Source organism: Mustela nivalis, assembly GCF_964662115.1.
Source record: "Mustela nivalis genome assembly, chromosome: 7".
Classification (NCBI taxonomy): Eukaryota; Metazoa; Chordata; class Mammalia; order Carnivora; family Mustelidae; genus Mustela; species Mustela nivalis.
The window spans coordinates 19923012-19943998 of record NC_139026.1 but is presented as its reverse complement, the minus strand read 5'-3'; the positions used below and the strand labels follow the sequence as shown (position 1 = coordinate 19943998).

General features: G+C 37.8%; 1 protein-coding gene across 4 annotated transcripts in view; it reads left to right on the top strand.

The window, feature by feature from the left end:
- Positions 1-6031: 6031 nt before the first annotated feature.
- Positions 6032-20987, top strand: part of GAS2L3 (growth arrest specific 2 like 3) — a 41059-nt gene continuing 26103 nt past the window's right edge. The window contains exons 1-3 of one of the 4 annotated variants that reach the window (XM_082739213.1): positions 6032-6255; positions 6586-6715; positions 20084-20131. In XM_082739213.1, coding sequence (XP_082595339.1) covers positions 20108-20131 — 24 coding nt within the window. In that variant the 5' untranslated portion in view covers positions 6032-6255; positions 6586-6715; positions 20084-20107. Of the gene's footprint in view, positions 6317-6585; positions 6928-18873; positions 19171-20083; positions 20132-20987 lie in introns of those variants that run through there. The other 3 variants (XM_082739212.1, XM_082739214.1, XM_082739215.1) reach the window with 3 other exon arrangements.

Genomic DNA, 20987 nt, shown 5'->3' with positions numbered 1-20987 from the left:
TATTCCATTTGATAGGAGAGGAAGACTTGAGTCCTTGCTAATTACAAGATGCCTACAGGGACACGGTAACTGCCTGGAGGGGTTTACAAAGAAGTGCAGCGGCAAGTTCTATGGGGTCACTGGGCAAGTCTCATGGAGGAGGTGACCTTTCCCTTGGGCTTGGAAGGGTATTCAAGACTTGGATCAGGGTGAGAGGAAAGGGGATTCAAGGTGAAAGGGGCAGCAGGAGCAAAAGCAGAGGCTGGTGAGTTGCGCAGCTGTTGACAAAGAACAAGTAATCTGGAGAGGGATCACCCTTAGCACAATCCTTTCTGACCCTTAGTTTCACTAGGGTGAGATGAAGATACCAGCAACTACCATCTCTAGGGATTGAGCTAATGAATGAAAAGTGGGAAGTTGCAGGCCCACCAAGGGAGAGGGGTGGTAAAGAAAGGACACTTCAGATGGAGAAATCAATTTCTGAATGCCTGAAGGAGGAGATCTAGTTTGAGGACCTGAATGTGGGTCGGTGTTGCCCAAATTATAAGGCATCTGTGGGGAAAGTGATGGGAATTGAGTTGGAACTGAGGGGGCTCTGTAGACACAGCTAGGAGTTTATAGTGTAGCTATGGATTTATTCACATAGTGAAGACCTTATAATAGTAAATAATATGCTTCTCCTGTGGAAAACTAATTGTGATAAAATTACAAATATATATATAGGCTCTTTGTCCCCAGTTCCTGACACAGAGGTTCTAAAACCTTTGGAATTTTGTGATAGGGGTGAATGGAGCATCTTTTGTTATTCATGACAGCTCCTTTCAAAGGGCCTGAGTTTACAAACAAGGGATGGGGGTGGGACTATGGAGCTTCAGCATGGGGGGTGATTGCTAGAGTAATCAACCCTCTGATTAGAGAGCTCCATCTTTCAGCCCCATTCCCAGAATCTGAGGAAAAAAAGATGATCCCAGAGATTGAGGTCAGTCACCAGTGGCCAAGTGTTTAATCAAATAATGCCTATGTAATGGATCTTTCATAAAAACACCTAAATGATGGGTTTGGAGAACTTCTGGGTTGATGAACACATTGAGGTGCTGGGAGGGCAGTGTGCTGGAGAGAGCATGGAAGCTCATGCCCTCTCCCCCACCCCCATACCTTACCCCATGCCTCTTCCATTTGGCTATTATTGAGTTGTACCCTTTATAATAAACCAGTAACAGTAAGTAAACCGTTTTCTTGAGTTCTATGAACCATACTAGCAAATTATCAAAATTGAGGAGGGGGTCATTTGTAAAGACCTTATTTCCAAATAAGGTCACATTCTGTGGTTCCAGATGGACGTGCATTTTGGGGAGGGGAGACAGTATTCAATCCACTACATACATATAACACTTTACTATTAATTAGAACTGTTGTTATAAAGTTTTATAACATTGACTTACTTATATTAATATAAATCTGCAAGATTTCTTTAAGATAAGCTTAGTATTGTTTTTAATGTAGTTGGTTCTCAATAGATTATCAGGTGAATGAGTAGTTTAGTTAGTTATGGATTACTCAAGCCCTCTGTTGCCCCCAAATTTTATTCCAATACTTCATACAAGGTATAATCCATAGACTGACACTCAGTAATGTCAAGGCATTAAATGCAACAGCAGTGGCAGCCACAAAATGCAGAACAAAACAACTAAAAAAACCATCAAAAGCAAAAAAAATCAATCAATCAATCAATCAATCAATCAAGAACTATTTCTTTTTTTTAATTCCAGTATACTTAACTTACAGTGTTATATTAGTTTCAGGGATGCAATATAATGATTCAACAATTCTACATATTACTCAGTGCTCCTCCTCAAGAATAGTATACTCTTTGGGGCACCTGGGTGGCTCAGTGGGTTAAAGCCTCTGCTTTCAGTCTGGTCATGGTCCCAGGGTCCTGGGATTGAGCCCTGCATCGGGCTCTCTGCTCAGCGGGGAGCCTGCTTCCCCCTCTCTCTCTGCCTGCCTCTCTGCCTATTTGTGATCTCTCTCTGTCAAATAAATTAAAAAAAAAAAAAAAAAAGAATAGTATACTCTTAAACCCCTTCACCTATTTTACCCAACCCCGCACCCTCCTGTCTTCTGGTAACCATCAGTTTGTTCTCCACAGTTAAAGAATCTATTTTTTTGGTTTGTCTCTTTTTACTTTGTTCATTTGTTTTCTTAAATTCCACATATGAGTGAAATCATCTGATAGTTGTTTTTTCTCTGACTTATTTTATTTAGCGTTATACTGTCTAGATCCATCCCTGTTGTTCCAAATGGCAAGATTTCATTCTTTCTTATGAATGAGTAATATTCCACTGTGTGTGTGTGTGTGTATGCATATCTATATATATAAATATATATTATATTTATATATATATAGTCTACCTACCTATCTATTTCTCTATCATCTATCACATTCTTCTTTATCCATTCATCTATTGAAGGAAACTGGGCAGCTTCCATAAATTGGCTATTATAAATAATGCAGCAATAAACATAGGGGTGCATATATCTTTTCAAATTAGTGTTTTTGTATTCTTTGAATAAATCTCCAGGAGTGTAATTACTGTATCATATGGTAGTTATATTTTTAGAACCTCCATACTGTTTCCACAGGGGCTTCACCAGTTTGCATTCCCACTAACAGTGCATGAGAATTCCTTTTTCTCCACACCTTTGCCAACACTTATTGCTTCTTGTATTTCTTGTGGTTCTTTGCTTTTTTTTTACTTTAACCATTTTTTTAAAGAGAGGGGGCTTTAGGGGAGGAGGTAGGGGAGAGGGAGAAAGAATTTTAAGCAGGCTCCATACCCAGCATGGAGCCTGATGCATGATCTCAACCCCTGAGATCATGACCTGAGCCAAAATCAAGAGTTGGATGCTTAACCAAACAGGCACCACAGCTTCAGCCATTCTGATAGGTGTGAGGTGATATCTCACTGCGGTCTTGCATTTCCCTGATGATGAGTGATGTTGAACACCTTTTCATTGTCTTTTGGCCACCTGTATGTCTACTTGGAGAAATGTCTGTTCATGTCTTCTCCCCATTTTTAATTGGATTATTTTTTTGGTGTTGAGTTGTATAAGTTCTTTATATAGTTCAGATACTAACCCTTTATCAGATATGTCATTTGCAAATATCTTCTCCCAGTTCGTGTGTTGCCTTTTAGTTTTATTGTTTCCTTCACTGTGCAGAAGTTTTTTATTTTGATGTAGTCCCAATAGTTGATTTTTGTTTTCCTTGCCTCAGGAGATAAATCTAGAAAAATGTTGCTATGGCCAATGTAAGAAAAATTACTGTCTGTTCTCTCTTCTAGAAGTCTTATGGTTTCAGGTCTTCCATTTAAATCCTTAATACATTTTGGGTTTATTTTTGTAACTACAGTATGTTTTAAAGCAATAGAGCATTCTTTCAGGGCTGTGAAAAAGCCAAATCATATCTCTACATCGAAGGGGTATATGATTTTGAGAGGCTCTTCTGTCTGATTAGTCAGATAAGTGATTATTCCTAATGTAATAACTTAATATTTAGATTTCCAGGCATGGTGCTTTCTTAAAATGGGGCACATCTTCACAATTCTGGCAAAGCCATAACTAATAGACTTTATCATCTGATGAAAACAGGCTGGTGAAACTTGCTCTGCATGTTGCAACCATGGCAATTTCAAGTAAAGTAAGAACCTCTAAAATATAGCTATTAACCTAACCACCAATTAGAAAACCTACACATGAAAGTAGATTTCACCTCATTAGGTGGAACCCTCAATTACTAATTGTAGTGTTAAAATCAAGATAGGTAAGATGGTGAGTGCACTTAAGGAGTGGGGTACTAACCAGGAACTAATGTAAAAATGAGGTTAAGAAAGCATAAGAGAACTTTCTTATTTATAATACAGAAGGGAAAATCAATAAGAATCAAATAATTTAGAAGGAACTCCTCACCCAATGTACACATTTAACCAGTGAGGGATATTGACTTAAAGAAAAGTGATTTGCTTGGACTTTTTGGTTGCAGATTCATTTTCCTCCTGTCTTGTATCTTTATAAGGTACAGAAGTTACCAAGACAAACTACACAGACAATGAGAATAAAAAGCAAGCAAGCATAAAATGCCTTTCAGTCAAAGTTTCAGTAAATAGTTCAGAAATATTAGGTGGGGTGTGTGTGTGCATGTGTGTGTGTGTGTGTGTGTGTGTGTGTGTGTGAGAGAGAGAGAGAGAGAGAGTTTATATACGTATATAAGTATAGCATCTTTCAATTTTTAATAAGTGGTATTCAAATGTTTAGGCACACAGTATGCGTGTAAGAAAAAATAGTTAACTAATGACTCATCAAACAACTCTTAAATTTCTGTAGAGAAGTGTGCAGATTTTGATATTAGGTAAAGCCCAATTTAAAGCTACAACTCCACTTTGAAATTTGTCTATATGAAGTAATATGATAAATTGTCCTTAGTTTTAAACAGAAACACTATAAAACATATATTTATTTGAACAATAGGTAAAAATTGATTTATTGTAGCCAGGGGCACCAAAGGCTTCTGGGATCAACTGCAGTAAAAAAGGAAAGCCCACTATAGGGCTTTAGGTTCAATTACCTGAATATGTCCAGTTTTGGATGACCCTCTTATCTACCGCAGAATGTCAACTCTGTGAGAACAGGACCCTTTGTGCTAGGATAGAGTCTGGTGTGGGGCACGTACTCAGTAATATTTGTTGAATTAACTTCTCAAATCTGTATCTCCTGCACCAACCAATTAAACCCCTCTGAGCCCCTCTACCTGCATGTTCCTCTCGCACTTCAACCTGAATACACCCCAAACCAAAGTGCAGTTTTGTTTTCCGATAGTTGTTTTCCTTGTGTTCCTTAGATTGGCACAATTATCACATGATTACTAAGTCCAGATAAGTCAGCTTCTCAGGTTATCTCCAGAGACCTCGTCCTCTCCATCCATTTTGAATTTAGTTTAGATAATTCTTAACTTCTAGTTTTTGGAATTGTTGCCAATCTCACTCTATTCTTCAAAAATCCTTGAAAAATTTTTTTTTCTAAAACACACCATCATATCATTCCCTTTTGATAACCAATCCCAAATAGCTGCAAGAAAAATTCTGAACTCCTCAGCACCTACCAGACCTTTCATCTGTGCTTACTCTTTCAGCTTGATCTACCTCCCAATCTCCAGTCTTCAGTCTTTCAAGAACTACTATTCCCCGGACATTCCAGGTGCTCTCACATCTCTGGAACCATGTGTTCTTTGCCAGGAAGGCGCTCCTTATTCCCAATTATCCTTGCTTTTGCAAGATTCCTAACCATCCTTCAAAAACTCAGCACCTTTCAAACCTCTGACCATCACCTTCCAAGACTGTTAGGTGTTCCCTTCTTTGCAGACCCCATTAAACCTTTACCAAGGTACTCAGCACTTTAAAGGGCGGCATTGTCTTCTTCATTTTAGTCTCCTCAGCAATGCAGCAGCAGAATCTCATTTTTTTTTTAAGATTTTATTTATTTGATAGAACCAGCACAAGTAGGGGGAACAACAGGCAGAGGAAGAGGGAGAAGGAGTCTCCCAACTGAACAGGGCCCCCGTCACGTGGCTTGATCCCAGGACCTGGGGATCATGACCTGAGTCAAAGGCAGACGCTTAAGGACTGAGCCACTCAGGCTCCCCATTCTCATTGATTTTGATGAGTGAAGGAAAGAAGAAATTCTAGCGAGAGAGAACATCATTCCACATCAACGCTCTCATTTTACAGATGGGAAACTGAGGGCCAGAGAAGGGACATGATCTGACCAAATCGAACTAGAAGGGAAGGGTCTGGGCCTCCAGGCTTTTGACTTCTGACCCCTCCCCCCCCCACCCAACTATTAACAAGTCACATTACAGTTGCAGTTATCAGACCTTTTTTTATTGCTACACCGAAGTCCAGTCTCTGCTCGATTTCAACCCTCTGAGCTAGTAAGCATCCCTCATTGTGATGAGGTGAATTTTTTTACCCCCCGCCCCCCGCCCCCGTCTCTTGGGTTTCCTGAAGTAAGAGCCAACATCCTGTTTGCTTCCAGTTGTGGCCGGGAGCGCTCCATCTTTCGACACCGAACCTCACAGCGGGAGGGACCTCTCTCTCGGGAAGGTTTCTGCTGAGGACTCCTATTCCTATGGGTGACAGTTTGTCTCCGGAAACCGTGGCGCCCGCACTGCAGCCGGATCTCCAGCGGCTTACAGCTGGGAGGGGCTCTTAAGGGATCTGGGTACGACCCGGCAACACCCTTGTACTCTACCCGGCAGCTCTCCAGGATGTTTACAAGCGAGGTTGATTCACCTCTTCTGCCCATCGGACAAATTTCGGGGCTGTTGATGTCGCCGGGGTGCCAGATGGGGGGGACCTGCTTCGAGACCAAGCCACTTCCCTTTTCCCTGAAAAGCGGTGTTGGCCACCAGACTTGGAAGGTTCCAAGGGGTGGAAGGCGGGGCGCCCCGGCTGACTGAGGCGCGCGCGCGGGTCGCGTGCTCCCTGCGGCCTGGGGCGGGGCCTCCAGCCACGCCCTCCCTCCGCCTTCTGATTGGTCCTTTCGAAACAGGCGGCGAACCGCGGCGAGACCGGAGACCCAGGCGGAGGCGGCGGCGGTTGGTCAGGGGCGTGCCGGCTTCGCACAGATTGAACCGAGATGTCACCCCGCTGGGAGAAGTGACCATCCCGCGCCTGGGCGCGTGAGTACTTCTCTGTTTGCTTTCTCTTTTCCTCGCGAGCCTTTCCTCGCCTTACTGGGGCTGTCGCGCCTCAGTCTGCGGGCTCGAGGACCCCCGGCGCTCCGCCGAGTCGAAGCGCCGGTTTGGTGGGATCTCTCCCCGGAATCCAAGACGCTCTGCGATTGGCCCGCCGCGGAAGCCGCGTCCTCTGATTGGTCCCTGGGGCTGTCAAGGTGACGTTTTGCCTGCCCCGTCTTGCCCACCTTGGTGCGGCGCGAGGGGCAACAGGTGTGCAGGGGCGGGGAGGGGGGGCAGCAGGTGCGGACGTAGTAGGCTGGGGAAGAGGTGTCAAGCCGTTATTGGTCTGCTTTAGAAAACCAGAGGGAGATCAGAACCTGAAGCTAGTTGAAGGTCTCCAGGGGCACCCTTCTCCGCAAGCGCCCGGCGCATATAGGGTCACTTGATTCCTCAACACCACCTTTTGGAAGAATTAATAAAGTCATAGACCTTGGAAAGAGAACGACACAGACGTTCATTTTCTCCTCTGGCAAAGTTTACAGCCTCTTCCCTATTTGTTCTCCCCAGTCCGGGCAGGGCTTTGCTTTCCCAGCTGCATCCCTTAGTTTGGAGGGCAGCCTTGTGGGGTAAAAGGAAGGGAAGGCTTGTAGATTGCCCTGGAAATCTGGGGAAGCTCTTGGAAGGTGTCCTTCCTGATGCAGTCACTCCTGGTTCCTAACTAATCTTTTCAAGTTGAATTTTACGGATTTAAGAGTGCTGTAGTATGCATGGCGGAGTTGCTGATCCAGTCCTTAAGTGTAGAGATGGTTTTTTGCAGGCACAGTCCAAGTCACACTTTGGGTTTTGTTTTGCTCGCGTGAAGAGCGCTGACAACTACTTTATCAGCAGATAAGCAGTTGGTGAGCTGCTATGTGATAACATTTCTTGGGATTTAAATTATTAGGAATTGGAATTCTAGCCACCTCAGATTTTCTTTGGGAGATTGGGTTGGATTTGAGTGAAAAAGTGGAAACTGATGAGAATCTTCTAGCATATATTCTGATACAAGTTGTCTGATTCATCTGTTTCAAAAATTCCTTAACAGCTTTGGATAGTAGGTGTCTGCTATTTTGACATTATTGAATTAAAAGTAATATTTCTTTTTAACATAGCAAAGTTGCTAAGCATGCAGGTTCTGAAATCAGGTTTACCAGGGGTATGGCCTTAGGCAAATTTTTTAATCTTTCTAAGCCTAAATTTCCTAATCTGTAAAAAAAAAGTTAACAATAATTCCTGCCTTATTGATGGGAGGATTGTCATGAGGATTAAATGAAATAAATAATCCACGTAAATGGTTTAGTACAGTGCCTGAGATATAGCTATTATTATTTCTTGCTGCTTAATTTGGATTAAGTTTCAAGCTACACCCAAAGGACTGAGAGGCACAGCAGGTAAAGGTAGTGGTAAAGATAGTGATGGGTTCTTATTCATTGATTAATTTAATACGTGTAAGCACTAAAAATAATATATATCAAACACATTATTACCTAGATGGTGCAGGTAAGTGTTTTAGGTGCTTTACTTATATTAATGTTAAACCTCTTAGTAATCCTGTAATGTAGTTGGTGTAATCTGCACGTTATAGGTGAGGAAACTTAAGCTCAGAGAGAGTAAATAACCTACGGAGTCCACTCAGAATTCAGTCCACCCCGTTTTTTGTGTGTGTCACACTGCCCTTCATTTATATTCCTAATGTTACATAACTTCTCTGCACAGAGTTGTTTGTATAGCACAGTTCATTTCTGCCATGTATAGTTTTATTTTTGAATACTTCATAATAAAAAAATAGTAAATAATTTGTGATAGTAGATCAAAGTGTGTGATAAGAGAAGAATGTTAGCAACATACATGCTATTACTAAAAACTAAATGAGTCTAATGGTGTTTGGAGAATTCACCAGTTCAGAAGTAATGTTTCCTAATTTGTATTTAGCTTTGGTGTATTCACTCTATTTTTACTATGCAGCACTCTTCTATTATCCCCTCTCCAACCCCCTGTAAATCTCAAGTTTGGAGTTAAGAAAGTTCAGTTATTTCAATAATTTTTCTCAAGCCAACTATTGAGGAGGGAAGTAAAGGATTAAGGTTAATATGTATTGTTATAGTTTACTTTCAGTAACATGTCCGTGTATATCTGTGTTTATGTGTTTTATTTCCTTATTACCTATTGCCTTCTATACTTTGATATCAGATACACCTTTACATACCTAAATAATCGTGTCATGTACATAGAATTTGAGAGAATAGGAAATTTGAGTCTGTCAGTAAGTTTATCTCACTTCCAGTTTCACAATTTTTAATCAAAATTGAACTGCCATAAAGAAATGCCTCCGAAGGCATGTTTACACAATAAGGCAGTCATTGCATTTGTATTTCTTTAGTGTTTCTCCTTCTAAAAATACAAATGTTATTACATTGTTACGTACTAGGTTGTTTTAACAGAAAGTTGCCATTTATCTTATCAATAAATTACTAATTTCTAAAGAACTAGGATGTAATAAAATGTAGCATATGCACTAAACATTAGTTTCATCTTTGATGTTGAAAGCATCTTAGGAATTTATAGTACTATGACCATTAGTCATATGGTAGATATTGCTGAAGTGCTGACTGATGGAAATTTCTGTCCACTATCACACAACATATACTTTTCTGTAACAGTATACAGTTAACTATGGTTGAAGAGCTCACTTTATGTAGTTTCAAACATAATGACTTTTTTTCCCCTCTGATGGGTGACAAGTTACAATTTTGGATCCTAAAAATAAAATTGGCTGTTGAAAAACTTGTTTGACTGTGTTCAGAAGTTTTTTTTATTTTATACCCTCCCTCCCCCAATTTAGAAAACATTGTGATCCCAATAACATAATTATACATGCTGTTCTACAGGTTGCTTTTGGTCACATAACATCTTTTCATATCAGTAGATATAGCTATTATTTTTTCAAGTGGCTGAATAAATCCACTGAATGAAAGTATGACGACTTATTTGAGCAGTTTCTTGTTAATAGATACTTTATATTGTTTTTATATTTCTTTATATTAGTGTTTGTGTATGGGTATGTTTTCCGTAGAGTCTTTTAGTTTATCATATATAAAGGCAAAATGTTTTAAGTTCTTTAAAAGTTTTTTGATAAATGAATAGTTCTATTGAACATAAAATTAAGTTATTTAGGTAGAATCTCTATGAAATATTGCAAAAGGAAAATTTCAAATAGAAAAGCAAAGACTCTCCACAAATGAATAGTCTTTATAATTTTGCAAATAACATGTGATGTTTTTATGAAGCTGTAAGAATCTTATTTCTTTCTCTTGAAAAATCTTTATCTGCTTTGGAAGCTGCATTTTCCTTTAATGAGTATACCACAGATTTACTTCATTATTGTTTCATATTCTCTTTAGTGATAAATGTAACATTTACTGTATTTAGGAGTAATTCTGGTACTAATTTTAGCACTAATTTCTACACAATAGTAGAAGAAGTAGAGAATGTTAAGGGTCTTATTTTAGAAAGTATAGAGTAAAATAAAAGCATATATTGCTGTGTAACCTAAATTAGGGAGGAGTTTGGGAGTTTTTTTTTTTTTTAATTTTTTTAAATAGATGAATTGAATCTGAAATAGGTAGGAATGAGTCTGGAAGAAAGGAGGAGGAAGATTGTTGCATGTAGATAGATCATCACGCAAAGTCCCAGAGATGAGGGAGCATGCTTGAAGGGTCTAAAAGAAGTTCAATATGGCTGGAGTGTGAGGGTCTAGAGATGAGGCTAGAGGGGATTTATCAGGCTTTGTTAGCTTTGTTGAGGAGTTGGGGCTTTATCCTGAAGGCATTGGAGGGTCATTAAGTGCTTTAAGTAGGGAAGGAGAAAGGTATCCTCAAATAAGGGTTTCTGAAGGATCAATCTGGCTGCAGCACATGAAGAACAGGTTGGAGGCTTGCAAAGCTGAGAGAGGGTGACTGGAAGCTGTTTCAGTAAACCTAGAGAGAGAGGTGATGATGACTTGAACTAGAGGCATGGCCATAGATACTGAAGAGGAAATTTAGAGGTAGAAGCAACAAAGATGTGGTCACTATTTTAACTGACAAATGCAAGGACACAGTGAAGGTGTGGGAGAGGAAGGAATCATGGATGATCTATTTAACTTGGTGACTGTTGGTGCTATTCCCTGAAATAGTAAACATAGGAAGCCTTTGTAAATATGTAAATGAGGAAATGAATAAATAATCTCAGTTATACAAAGGCAGGGCCATTTGATGATAGTGATGATGATGATGATGATGATCATGAGATGATGCTAGAGAGCACATAGCACAATGGGTTTTACCTATAAATTTTGCATTTTTGTTTGTTTGTTTGGTTGGTTTTTATTTATCTTTTAGCATACTATACAGACTGGTGTCATTTTTCTCACTGCTTCAGTATGTTGGATCACTATATCTTCCAGTCACGTTCTGGGTGCATATTGCTTTCTTGGGGCCAAATATCTTGACCCTCTGGGCATAGCTTCCTTTCTCTACTATTACTTTCCTATTATTGCTGGAACAAATTACCACAACTGTAGTGGTTGCAAACAACACAATTTTGTTATCTTATGGTTTGGGAGGTCACAAATCTGAAATGAGCTAAGAAAAAAAAAAAAAAGATGTTATTAGGGCTTCCTTCTTTCTGGAGGCTCCAGGGGGAAGTCCCATTTCTTTCCCCTCTCCAGCTGTGGAGGGTACCTGTGTTCCTTGTCTCCACCTTCCATCTCAAATCTGTTTCTCTGCTTCTTTGACTTTTCTTCATCCCTCTTTTTAAAAAATGTATTTTTATTGAGATACAGTTGACATGTCACATATTAGTTTCAGATGTACAACATACATGCTTGATATTTGTATATATTGTAAAATGATCACCATGAAAAATCTAGCTAGCATCCATCCCCATACATAGTTATAATTTTTTTTCTTGTGATGGGGACCTTTAAGATCTACTCTCTTAGCAGCTTTCAAATGTGTAATACAGTATTATAAACTACAGTCACCATGCTATACATCACATCCCCATGATTTATAAACTGTAGGTTTGTACCCTTTGAACCCCTTCACCCATTTTGCCCACCCCCTTAATTCCTACCTCTGGCAACCACCAATCTGTTCTCTTTATCTATCAGCTTGGTTGGTTTGTTTGTTTAGATCCCACATATAAGTGAGATCATATGGTATTTGTCTTTCCCTATCTGACTTATTTCACTTAGCGTAATGCCCTTAAGTCCTTCTATATTGTCACAAATGGCAAGATTTCATTCGTTTTTATGGCTGAGTAATATTCCATTGTATCCATACACCACCTCTTTATCCATTTATCTGTCATTGGACACTTAGGTTGTTTCTGTATCTTGGCTATTGTAAACAATGCTGTAGTGAACTTGTGGATGCATATAGCTTTTCAAATCAGTGTTTTCATTTTCTTTGAATAAATACCCAGAAGTGGAATTGTTGGATCACATAGTAGTTCTTGTTTTCATTTTTTGAGGAACCTTCATACTGTTTTTCATAGTGGCTGCATAAATTTGCATTCCACTAAGAGTGCAGGAGGTTTCCCTTTTCTCTACATCCTCACCAACACTTGTTATTTCTTGGCTTTTTGGTAAGTCATTCTGACAGGTGTAGTTTTGATTTGCATTTCTTGATGATTAATGATTTTGAGTGTCTTTCCATGTGTCTGTGGCCATCTGTATGTCTACTATGGACAAATATCTATTCAGGTCCTCTGTCCATTTTTTTAATTAACATATAATGTATTCTTTGCTTCGAGGGTACAGATCTGTGAATCATCAGTCTTACACAATTCACAGCACTCACCATAGCACATATCCTCCCCAATGTCCATAACCCACCCACCCTATCCTTCCCACCCCACAGGCCTCAGCAACCCTCAGTTCTCTGTCCAGTTTTAGACAGATTGTTTTGCTACTGAGTTGAGCTGGATATTAACTCCTTATCACACAAGATATGCAAATATTTTCTCCCATTCGGTTGGTTCCTTTTCATTTGTTGATGGTTTACTTTCTTGTGCATCAGCTTTTTAGTTTGTGTAGTCCCACTTATTTATTTTGGCTTTTGTTGCCTTTGCCTTGGGAATTTGATCCAAAAAATCATCTCTAAGACTGATATCAAGGAGCTTATCACCTATGTTTTCTTCTAAGAGTTTTATGGTTTCAGGTCTCACATTCAAATTCAAGTCTTTAATCCATTTTGAGTTAATTTTTGTGTATGGTATAAGATGATGGTTCAGTTTCATTCTTTTGCAAGTGGTTGTCCAGTTTTCCCAATGCATTTATTGAAGAGACTGTCTATTTGCTATAACATATTTTAGGCTCCTTTGTTATACATTGATCATAAATGTGTGGGTTTATTTCTGGATTCTCTTAATTTTTTCCATTGATTTATATATTTTCATGCCAGTACCATGCTGTGTGTTTTTTAAAGATTTTATTTATTTTTTGAGAGAGAGAGAGAGAGAGACAGAGACAGAATGAGCAAGCATATACATTTTAGGATTGTTCTGCTCTGTTTCTGTGAAAAATGCCATTGGAATCTTGAGAGAGATTGCACTGAATATGTAGATTGCTTTGGGTAATATGGACATTTTAATTGATTCTTCCAGTTGAAGAGCATGGAATATCTTTTCATATTTTGCATCTTTTTCAGTTTCTTTCATCAATGTCTTACAGTTTTCAGTTTGTACAGGTCTTTTACCTTCTTCGTTAAATTTATTCCTGGGTATTTTATTCTTTTTGATGTAACTCTAAATGGGATTATTTTCTTAATATCTTTTTCTGATAATTTGTTATTAATGTATAGAAGCAACAGATTTCAATGTATTGATTTTTAAATCCTGTGGCTTTACTGAATTCATTTGTTAGTTCTAAAATTTTTTGATAGTCTTTAGGATGTTTTATACATAATATCATGTAATGTGTAAATAATGACAGTTTTACTTCTTCCTTTCCAATTTGGATACTTTTCTTTTTCTTGTCTAATTGTTTGACCATGACTGCCAAATACTATGTTGCATAAAAGTAGTGAGAGTTGGCATCCATTTCTTGTTCTTGATCTTAGAGGAAAGCTATTCAGCTTTTGACCACATGATATTAGCTGTGAGGTTGTCATATATGGCCCTTATTATGTTAAATTATGTTCCATCTGTAACAGCTCTGTTGAGAATCTGTCTCATAAATTGGTGTTGAATTTTGTTAAATCTTATTTCTATATCTATTGAGCTGATCATTTGTTTTTTATTTTGTTAACATGGTATATCATGTTGAATGCTTTGTGGTTTGAACCATCCTTGCATTCCTGAATAAATCCCACTTGATCATGGTATATGATCTCTTTAATGTGTTGTTGAATTCAGTTTGCTAATATTTTGTTGAGCATTTTTGCATCTATGATCATCAGGAATTTTGGCCATGGCATTCCCCTTACATAGACTCTTGTGATTTTGTTTGACCTACCAAGATAATCACTCATCTCAAAATCTTTAATTTACTCAATCTGCAGTGCCCATTTTGCCCACAAAGTAGTGTATTCACAGGTTCTGGGGATTAGGATGTAAACATTTTGGGGAACCATTATTCTGTCTACCACAAATGGAGTTCATTAAAGATGGGATAAAAGTGTACTTGTTCACTGAGACACACAAGTTCCGGAGTAGCTCATTGCTTCCAGAATCCATGCCCCTTGTCACAGCTATTCTATGCTTTTCACTTGGACCCTCTGCCTATACACCATTCTTTTTTTTTTTTTTTTTCTTAGTGATTCCTTTGGTTATCAGGCATCTCAGTTGGCCTACTGGTACTGTGACTAGTAACTAGTACATATTCCACCTTGGAAATGCTGGCTGAGAGGCAAAATAATTTATCAGTTCATGTCACATGAAAATAATAAAGAATACCAAAAATTAAAAAAAAAAAAAAAGGTCTCCCAGTAGATACTTGTCTATGATTTAGCTGGTTCCAAGCTGCTGTCACATTTTGTTCCATAGCAGAAACACTGTGGAGAAGAGAGACAACCCAATTTTCCCTAGAGATTTACCAAAAATGTTTCCTAAACTTTAGGCTTGAATACTCTTTCAATACTGCTTCTAGCAGCAGTCCAGGAACTTACAATATAGTTGGCAAAGCAATGCACAGAAATAACACAAAATGATATGAAGCAGTGTAAAGGCAAGATATTGGGGAAATGCTGTGTAAATTCAAGAGCTAAAGATAGGATCAGAAGTAATTCAGGCCAGTCAGGAAGGGCTACTGGGAGGAGGTTAAACAAATTATAAGCCTGGGTTAGTTAAGATGATGAAGAATCTTTTCAACTGTTCTTTCTCTATCTCCTATGCTAACTCCTTCTCAGGACTAATATTGGATTTTCTGTTTTTTCTCTTGTTCTTAGGCCCTTATTACTGCTTTCTTCATTTCTTTCTCAAGACAGAAGAATTATCTCATTCTTCTTAATAGCTTTACCTCCCAAGTTTTTTCCGACAATTTCTACCTTCTCTTAAACTTTCTTCTCGGCTCTAGATTAGTATTACCATCTTCCAGACAAACACTTCCACTAGAATGTCTTTAAAGTCTTCTCAAATTAAACATGATCAAAACACAGTGCTTTTGACCTGTGTTCCCTGCCTCGATTTGTTCACACTCTTATCATCCTCACCTCAATAAAAGCTCCCACTATGTATTTGCTTAATTGCTTAAGCCAGAAACCTGGGAGTCACTTTTGACCTTTCACTCTGCCCTTCCACCCCTCGTCTCTAATCATTATCAGGTCTTGGTTCTGACTAAAGTGGATATCAACTCCATCCGCTTCTGGAAAGTGGAGATAATGTTGCTGTTCTAGCTCACTCACTGTCACCGAACTACTGCAGTCCTGCAGATTTTCTAACTCTTCCTCTGCCAGGCTCCTCTCCATCTCTTTACCTGTGTGCTCCCATTTCCTATATGGTCTCACTGTTTCTATCCTCTCCATGTCTCCTTTCATTGTTTCCCCTGGTTCTTTTCCCCACATCTCTAGCCACTCCCTTTCTGTTTCTTTTCCCCTTTCTCTGTTAAACCCATCACTATTTCACTGCCATCTTCCACTCTCCCCTTCAAAGAGCTCTTTTGAAACTCGGAATTAGATTGTCTCTCCCTTGGTTAAAGCTCTCCCATGGCTTCTCACTGCATCTAGAATAAAATCTAGTATCTTCACGAGGCCTACTGGGATGGGGCTGCTGCCTAACTGTTCAGTCCCCTTCCAAGCCACACATTGTTCTTGCTGCAGCCATGCCTGCTTCTTTCGGTTCTAGGAATATGCCACGTTCTCTCCTCAGTCTTTGCAAAAATTATTCTCTTCCTCTCATTCCCTAACTCCTACCGTTCTTCAAATTCATGTTTTCCCTTCAGCTAAACCATTTCTAAGCATTCGATCTAAGTCTCAGGTAGGCCCTGCTGTTTCCTTCCCCGTTCTTTCCTTCAAAGTAAAATGGTCGACTTAACTCTGTGTATTCATTTGTTTGGTTGCTTTTTAAAAATTTCCCAACTGGTGTATTAGTTCCATAAGAGCAGTCACATGTCTGTTACGTTCATTAGTGTGTCTCTTGGTTGTGGTCCTAGTTCATTAAAGAGGAAGAGTAAATGCTTGTTGAATCAATGCATGAGTGTTCACCCCATGGAAAAGCATCCAGACTGAACAGTGATGTAGCCACAGAAGTGAACAAATCTGAGGGAGGACAATGAGCAGACAGACTGAATGGAGCAAAGGGTTGATGTTAGATAAGTTCCTGAAGACTTGTATTCTAGCAAAGAGAACTGTGAGTCACGGATTCATATCTGAGTATCCTCCCCATGATGACCTGGCTATTTTAAAGGTTTTGCTTTCACTTATAACTATATTTATTTATTAGTAAAAGAAGCTTCCCATTTATGTTTAATGATTTCTAGGTATTACTGGCCTTATCTCTTTTTAATTTGATAAGTTATATTAAATGAACTATAATCATCTCATCAAAATATTAATCATATCAACTCATTTGTTAAGTGGTAGTTATGTGTCAGGTACTTCATGTGTGTCATCTCATTTGTTATAATAACCATGTGGAGGAGGTGGTGGTATCCCATTTTACAGATGAGAACACTGAGAATCAGAAAAGTTAAGCACCCCAAGGTCATATAGCTAATGTGCTGGACCTGGAATTCAAACCAGTTGTGTCTGCTACTTTCTACTACCAGAGCTGGTGCTTTTATGATGTGTTATTTTAGTGCATATTTTAAAAAATGAAATATCTTTGGTATGACTGTAGCATTTCTATTTTCTCTATTAGGCAATTAGGAAATATTCTGCCCAAACTTTAAAGCTAAGAAAGTCCCCCACCCCCCGACCCTGAAAAAAATCCAGATATCTTCTGCAGTTATTTTTCTAAATGAAGCATTAAAAAATGATGAAATGGTTTTTTACATACAGAAAGGCATACAGACTAGTATAATAACCCCTGTGTTCTCAACATTTATCTTGAAATAAAATCTTACCAGTGCATTTGAAAAGCTTCTGGGCATTTCTTCCCAGTCTCATCTTCTCCCACTCCTCAACAGTAAGCATTATCCCACTATCCCAATTTTGGCATTTATTGTATCCCTAAAGTTTATGTATTTTGGCAATAATCTGGTGTCTGAGTGCTAAATGTGGTATGGTGGCAGTTAATGTCATTTTTTTCCTGAAAAATCTTACCTTGTTTCTTTGTTTTTTTGTCATTTTTTTCCCAAACTCCCCCCTCCCCCATTTGTACCGGGAATGTACTATTCCACCTTATCACCTCCCGTCATATCTTACAATGTGGGTGGGGGATAAAAATGTACTCAGTTTCAAAGCCTACAGCTGTGGGAAGAAGGATCTGTTCAACAGGTTGGCATTTTCTGCCATCATGATTTTAAGTTAAATTGGTATGAAGAGGCTAACCATAAATGATCTTGAGGACCTCATGACTGAACCTGTTTCTAAGATGAGTGGGTTAGGCCCAAATTCTGTTCAGGTTTCAGGTGGATGAGTGAGTGCCTTTTGTGTTTCTGATTTCCTCAGACTGTAAAAGTTTAGTTCTCTTCCTTTAAGATCTCTAATCCTGGTCTTGTGAATGATTCCCAGCAGGGTTACAGTATAGTTTGGTCAAATCAGAGATCTTCTTGCCCAAATCTAAGGGAAAAGACTTCCTCAAGTTGTCAAAGAATTGAAATAGGCTCCTCCCAAAAGAGAGAAAGACAAAAACAAAACAAAATAAAGGCAATAATTTGCTGATTAAAATGCAGCTCCAAAAATGAAGTGTTGCTGATTCATCATATTTGGTTTATGTGAGAAAAATAGAGACTGAGACTTTTAGGGAAAGATAGAAGGGTAGGTAGTAACAAAATGAATGGGAGGTAAGAATTGTGATTGTGCTGCAGACTCGGGATAGGGGTAACTGTAGAATAGATGCTACTGTTGGGATTAAATACCTGAGGACACAAAAATGGTTTAGAAAAAGAATAGTAAATGACTAGAAAATATCAATAACTGGCTCTCAGGATCTGGAACATGATGAGTACTCATTAATTAATTGAGTCACTGATACAATCTCATTAGTTTATAGTTTTCCAATAAAAGCATGTATTTGTATATGTGATAGTTTTTCATATATGAAGTTACATTATTGCCTATTTGAGTACAATTTATTAGAAAATTTCTTTTTAAAGGTAATACAGGTGGTTATATTTTTATCATCCTAAGAGTAGTTCTTTGTATTACACAAGTAGAATGCTTTGAAATATATATATAAAAAAGACTCTTCTGCTAAAGCTCAAGTGACTGAAGGTTGTGCACAAATTCTTTATTTCTTTCGTAAAACCAGTTTTGTTGGATTTTCCATAAAAAGTGCAACTACGAAACATTTTTGTGATAGCTTCTTTGTGAATGTGTCACTGTTCTTGATTTGCAGACGCCTTATAATTTAGGCCTTCTTTTGTTTTGGGTTGGCAGTTCCAACTGTTAAAGCTCTTGTCTGATTATGTGGGACTCCTTATTTTAATGGGAGCAGCTTCTTTGCTGCATTTTTAAAAAATAGTCTCGGAAGCTTCTTACTGTGGATCTTTGTTGAGGACAAAGAATTATTTATGCCAAAGGAAAATGTATTCTCCACTGAATTAGCTCGTGGGAAGCATAACAAGCTCATTAGTAATGCTCAATTGTACTTTGGCCTTTTGCTATGGTAGAGAGAAGGAAAAATGACATCAAAAAGGACATTCTGCTGTCCTTTGCTTTCCCGCAAAGAAAATGTGATGTAATATTAGACTTTTCAGTTAGATTTAGCTCAAGTTCAACTTTGGTACCAGAAGAAATGTAAGGAAAGTCGTATGTGTAGTTGATACTGTGCATGAGGTATGTTTGGCAAAACTTAGAGGAGAAAATAACTTTTTCTTGGAAATTGACAGCATTATAGACCATTTTAATTTTTTTATAATGTTTTAATGGTAGTTTATAATAAAAAATAGCCTAGTATATTATTCTGCCATAAGCAATAAAAAATCCTAGGTTTTATATTGTCTCTTTTATTCTGAGTGTTTTTAAGCTCTTCACCTTTTTTCCCTCTAAAATTACATTAAATAATTGTACTAACCTAATTAATTAATTAAAATTGTATTTTTTTTTTTTTTTCAGTAGATTCCAAAAGTAGTACTTTGGAGTTAAAATTGCTGTTTCTTTTTTTTTTTTTTTGTCTTTAGTATTTTATGTAGAAAACAGCTTATGAAAATTTATTATGGGAAGGCATTGAGTATTGTTTTATAGTTAAAGTTGATATCTGTCTTTTCTACCTTGTTGTCTGGCAGAAGAGGCTAATGGCTAAGCTTGTGAATTTCTGCAGAGTCCAGATGAATTTATATGATCTCTTTATAAAAATCAGATGAGAGATACTTGACTTCCGTGTCAGTTGTTGTGCTGTTGGTGTTTGCATTATAGTTTACGTTATGTTTACAGGGGAAATTTTGGGGAGACTTTTATATATGCTAAGTTTTATTGTCAGTTTTATTTTTCTAGCCAGATGCTTCCAGAATTACCTTGATGTTAGGCCAGAAACTGTTTCAGGTTTTCCTCTTTTAAATGAGGAGTACTTTCATAAGTGAGAAGCTAGGAGTGATTATTGATTTCTTCTACAGTCACACTGTTCTAAATAGAAGAAAAAGTTTGAAGTTTTCAGTCAAATAGGAGACTAAAGCAGATTCCTTAAAATTTGGGGGTTGGGGAGTAGGAAAGCTACCATTATTTGCATATTAATGTTTTGTTCTATTTTCAGAAAAGCAGTTTCATTTCAATATAGATGATCATGCAACCTGCAACTCAAGTAAGTGTTTTTCTTGGGAAAATATGTATTTAAATTACAAGATAATAATTATGTGAGGTTATATAAAATTATAATAATTAGAATACTAAAATTATCCCAAAATGCTTTTACTGTACTAGTTCTTTTAAGCATGAAAATTTAATAACAGAAATGACTATATTTTAACTTTCTAGTTCTGAAAAGATTTTAAGCTTTCACTTATACAAATTATTTGTAAAGAGTCAAAAATTCCTTAATCTCAGGAAACAAACTGAGGGTTGCTGGGGAGTGTGGGGGTAGGTATAAGGTGGCTGGGTTATGGACATTGGGGAGGATATGTGCTATGGTGAGTGCTATGAATTGTGTAAGACTGATGATTCACAGACCTGTACCCCTGAAGGAAATAATACATTATATGTTAATAAAATTTTTTAAAAAGTCAAAAATTCCTTAGAATTGGTGTGTCAGCCCTACTACCCTGGGAAGGGAATTGGAACATTTTATAATTTTCCTTTCCTTACAATTTAGTATGTATTTGTAATTAAAAGAGTTCTCAATGAAAACAATTATAAATTATTTTAGATAATTATGCCTGTGCCCTGTAAATGCCTATAAATTTTAAATCTTAAAATGTAAAGTGGTTTTTTTTGCTTGTTTATTTGTTTTGGGTGAAGGGAAACAAGATGGAGATAATTAGACAAACCAGAATAATCTTACATTTGAATGATTTCCAGAATTGGTATTTGCTATATTACTCTTATATTCTTTTAAAAGTTTTCTTTTGATATAATTAGAATATGCTTGAATCTTAATTTAAAGATAAAAATCACATTAAAATTCTACCTATAAAGATGCAAGCAGCTGATAATAAAATTTG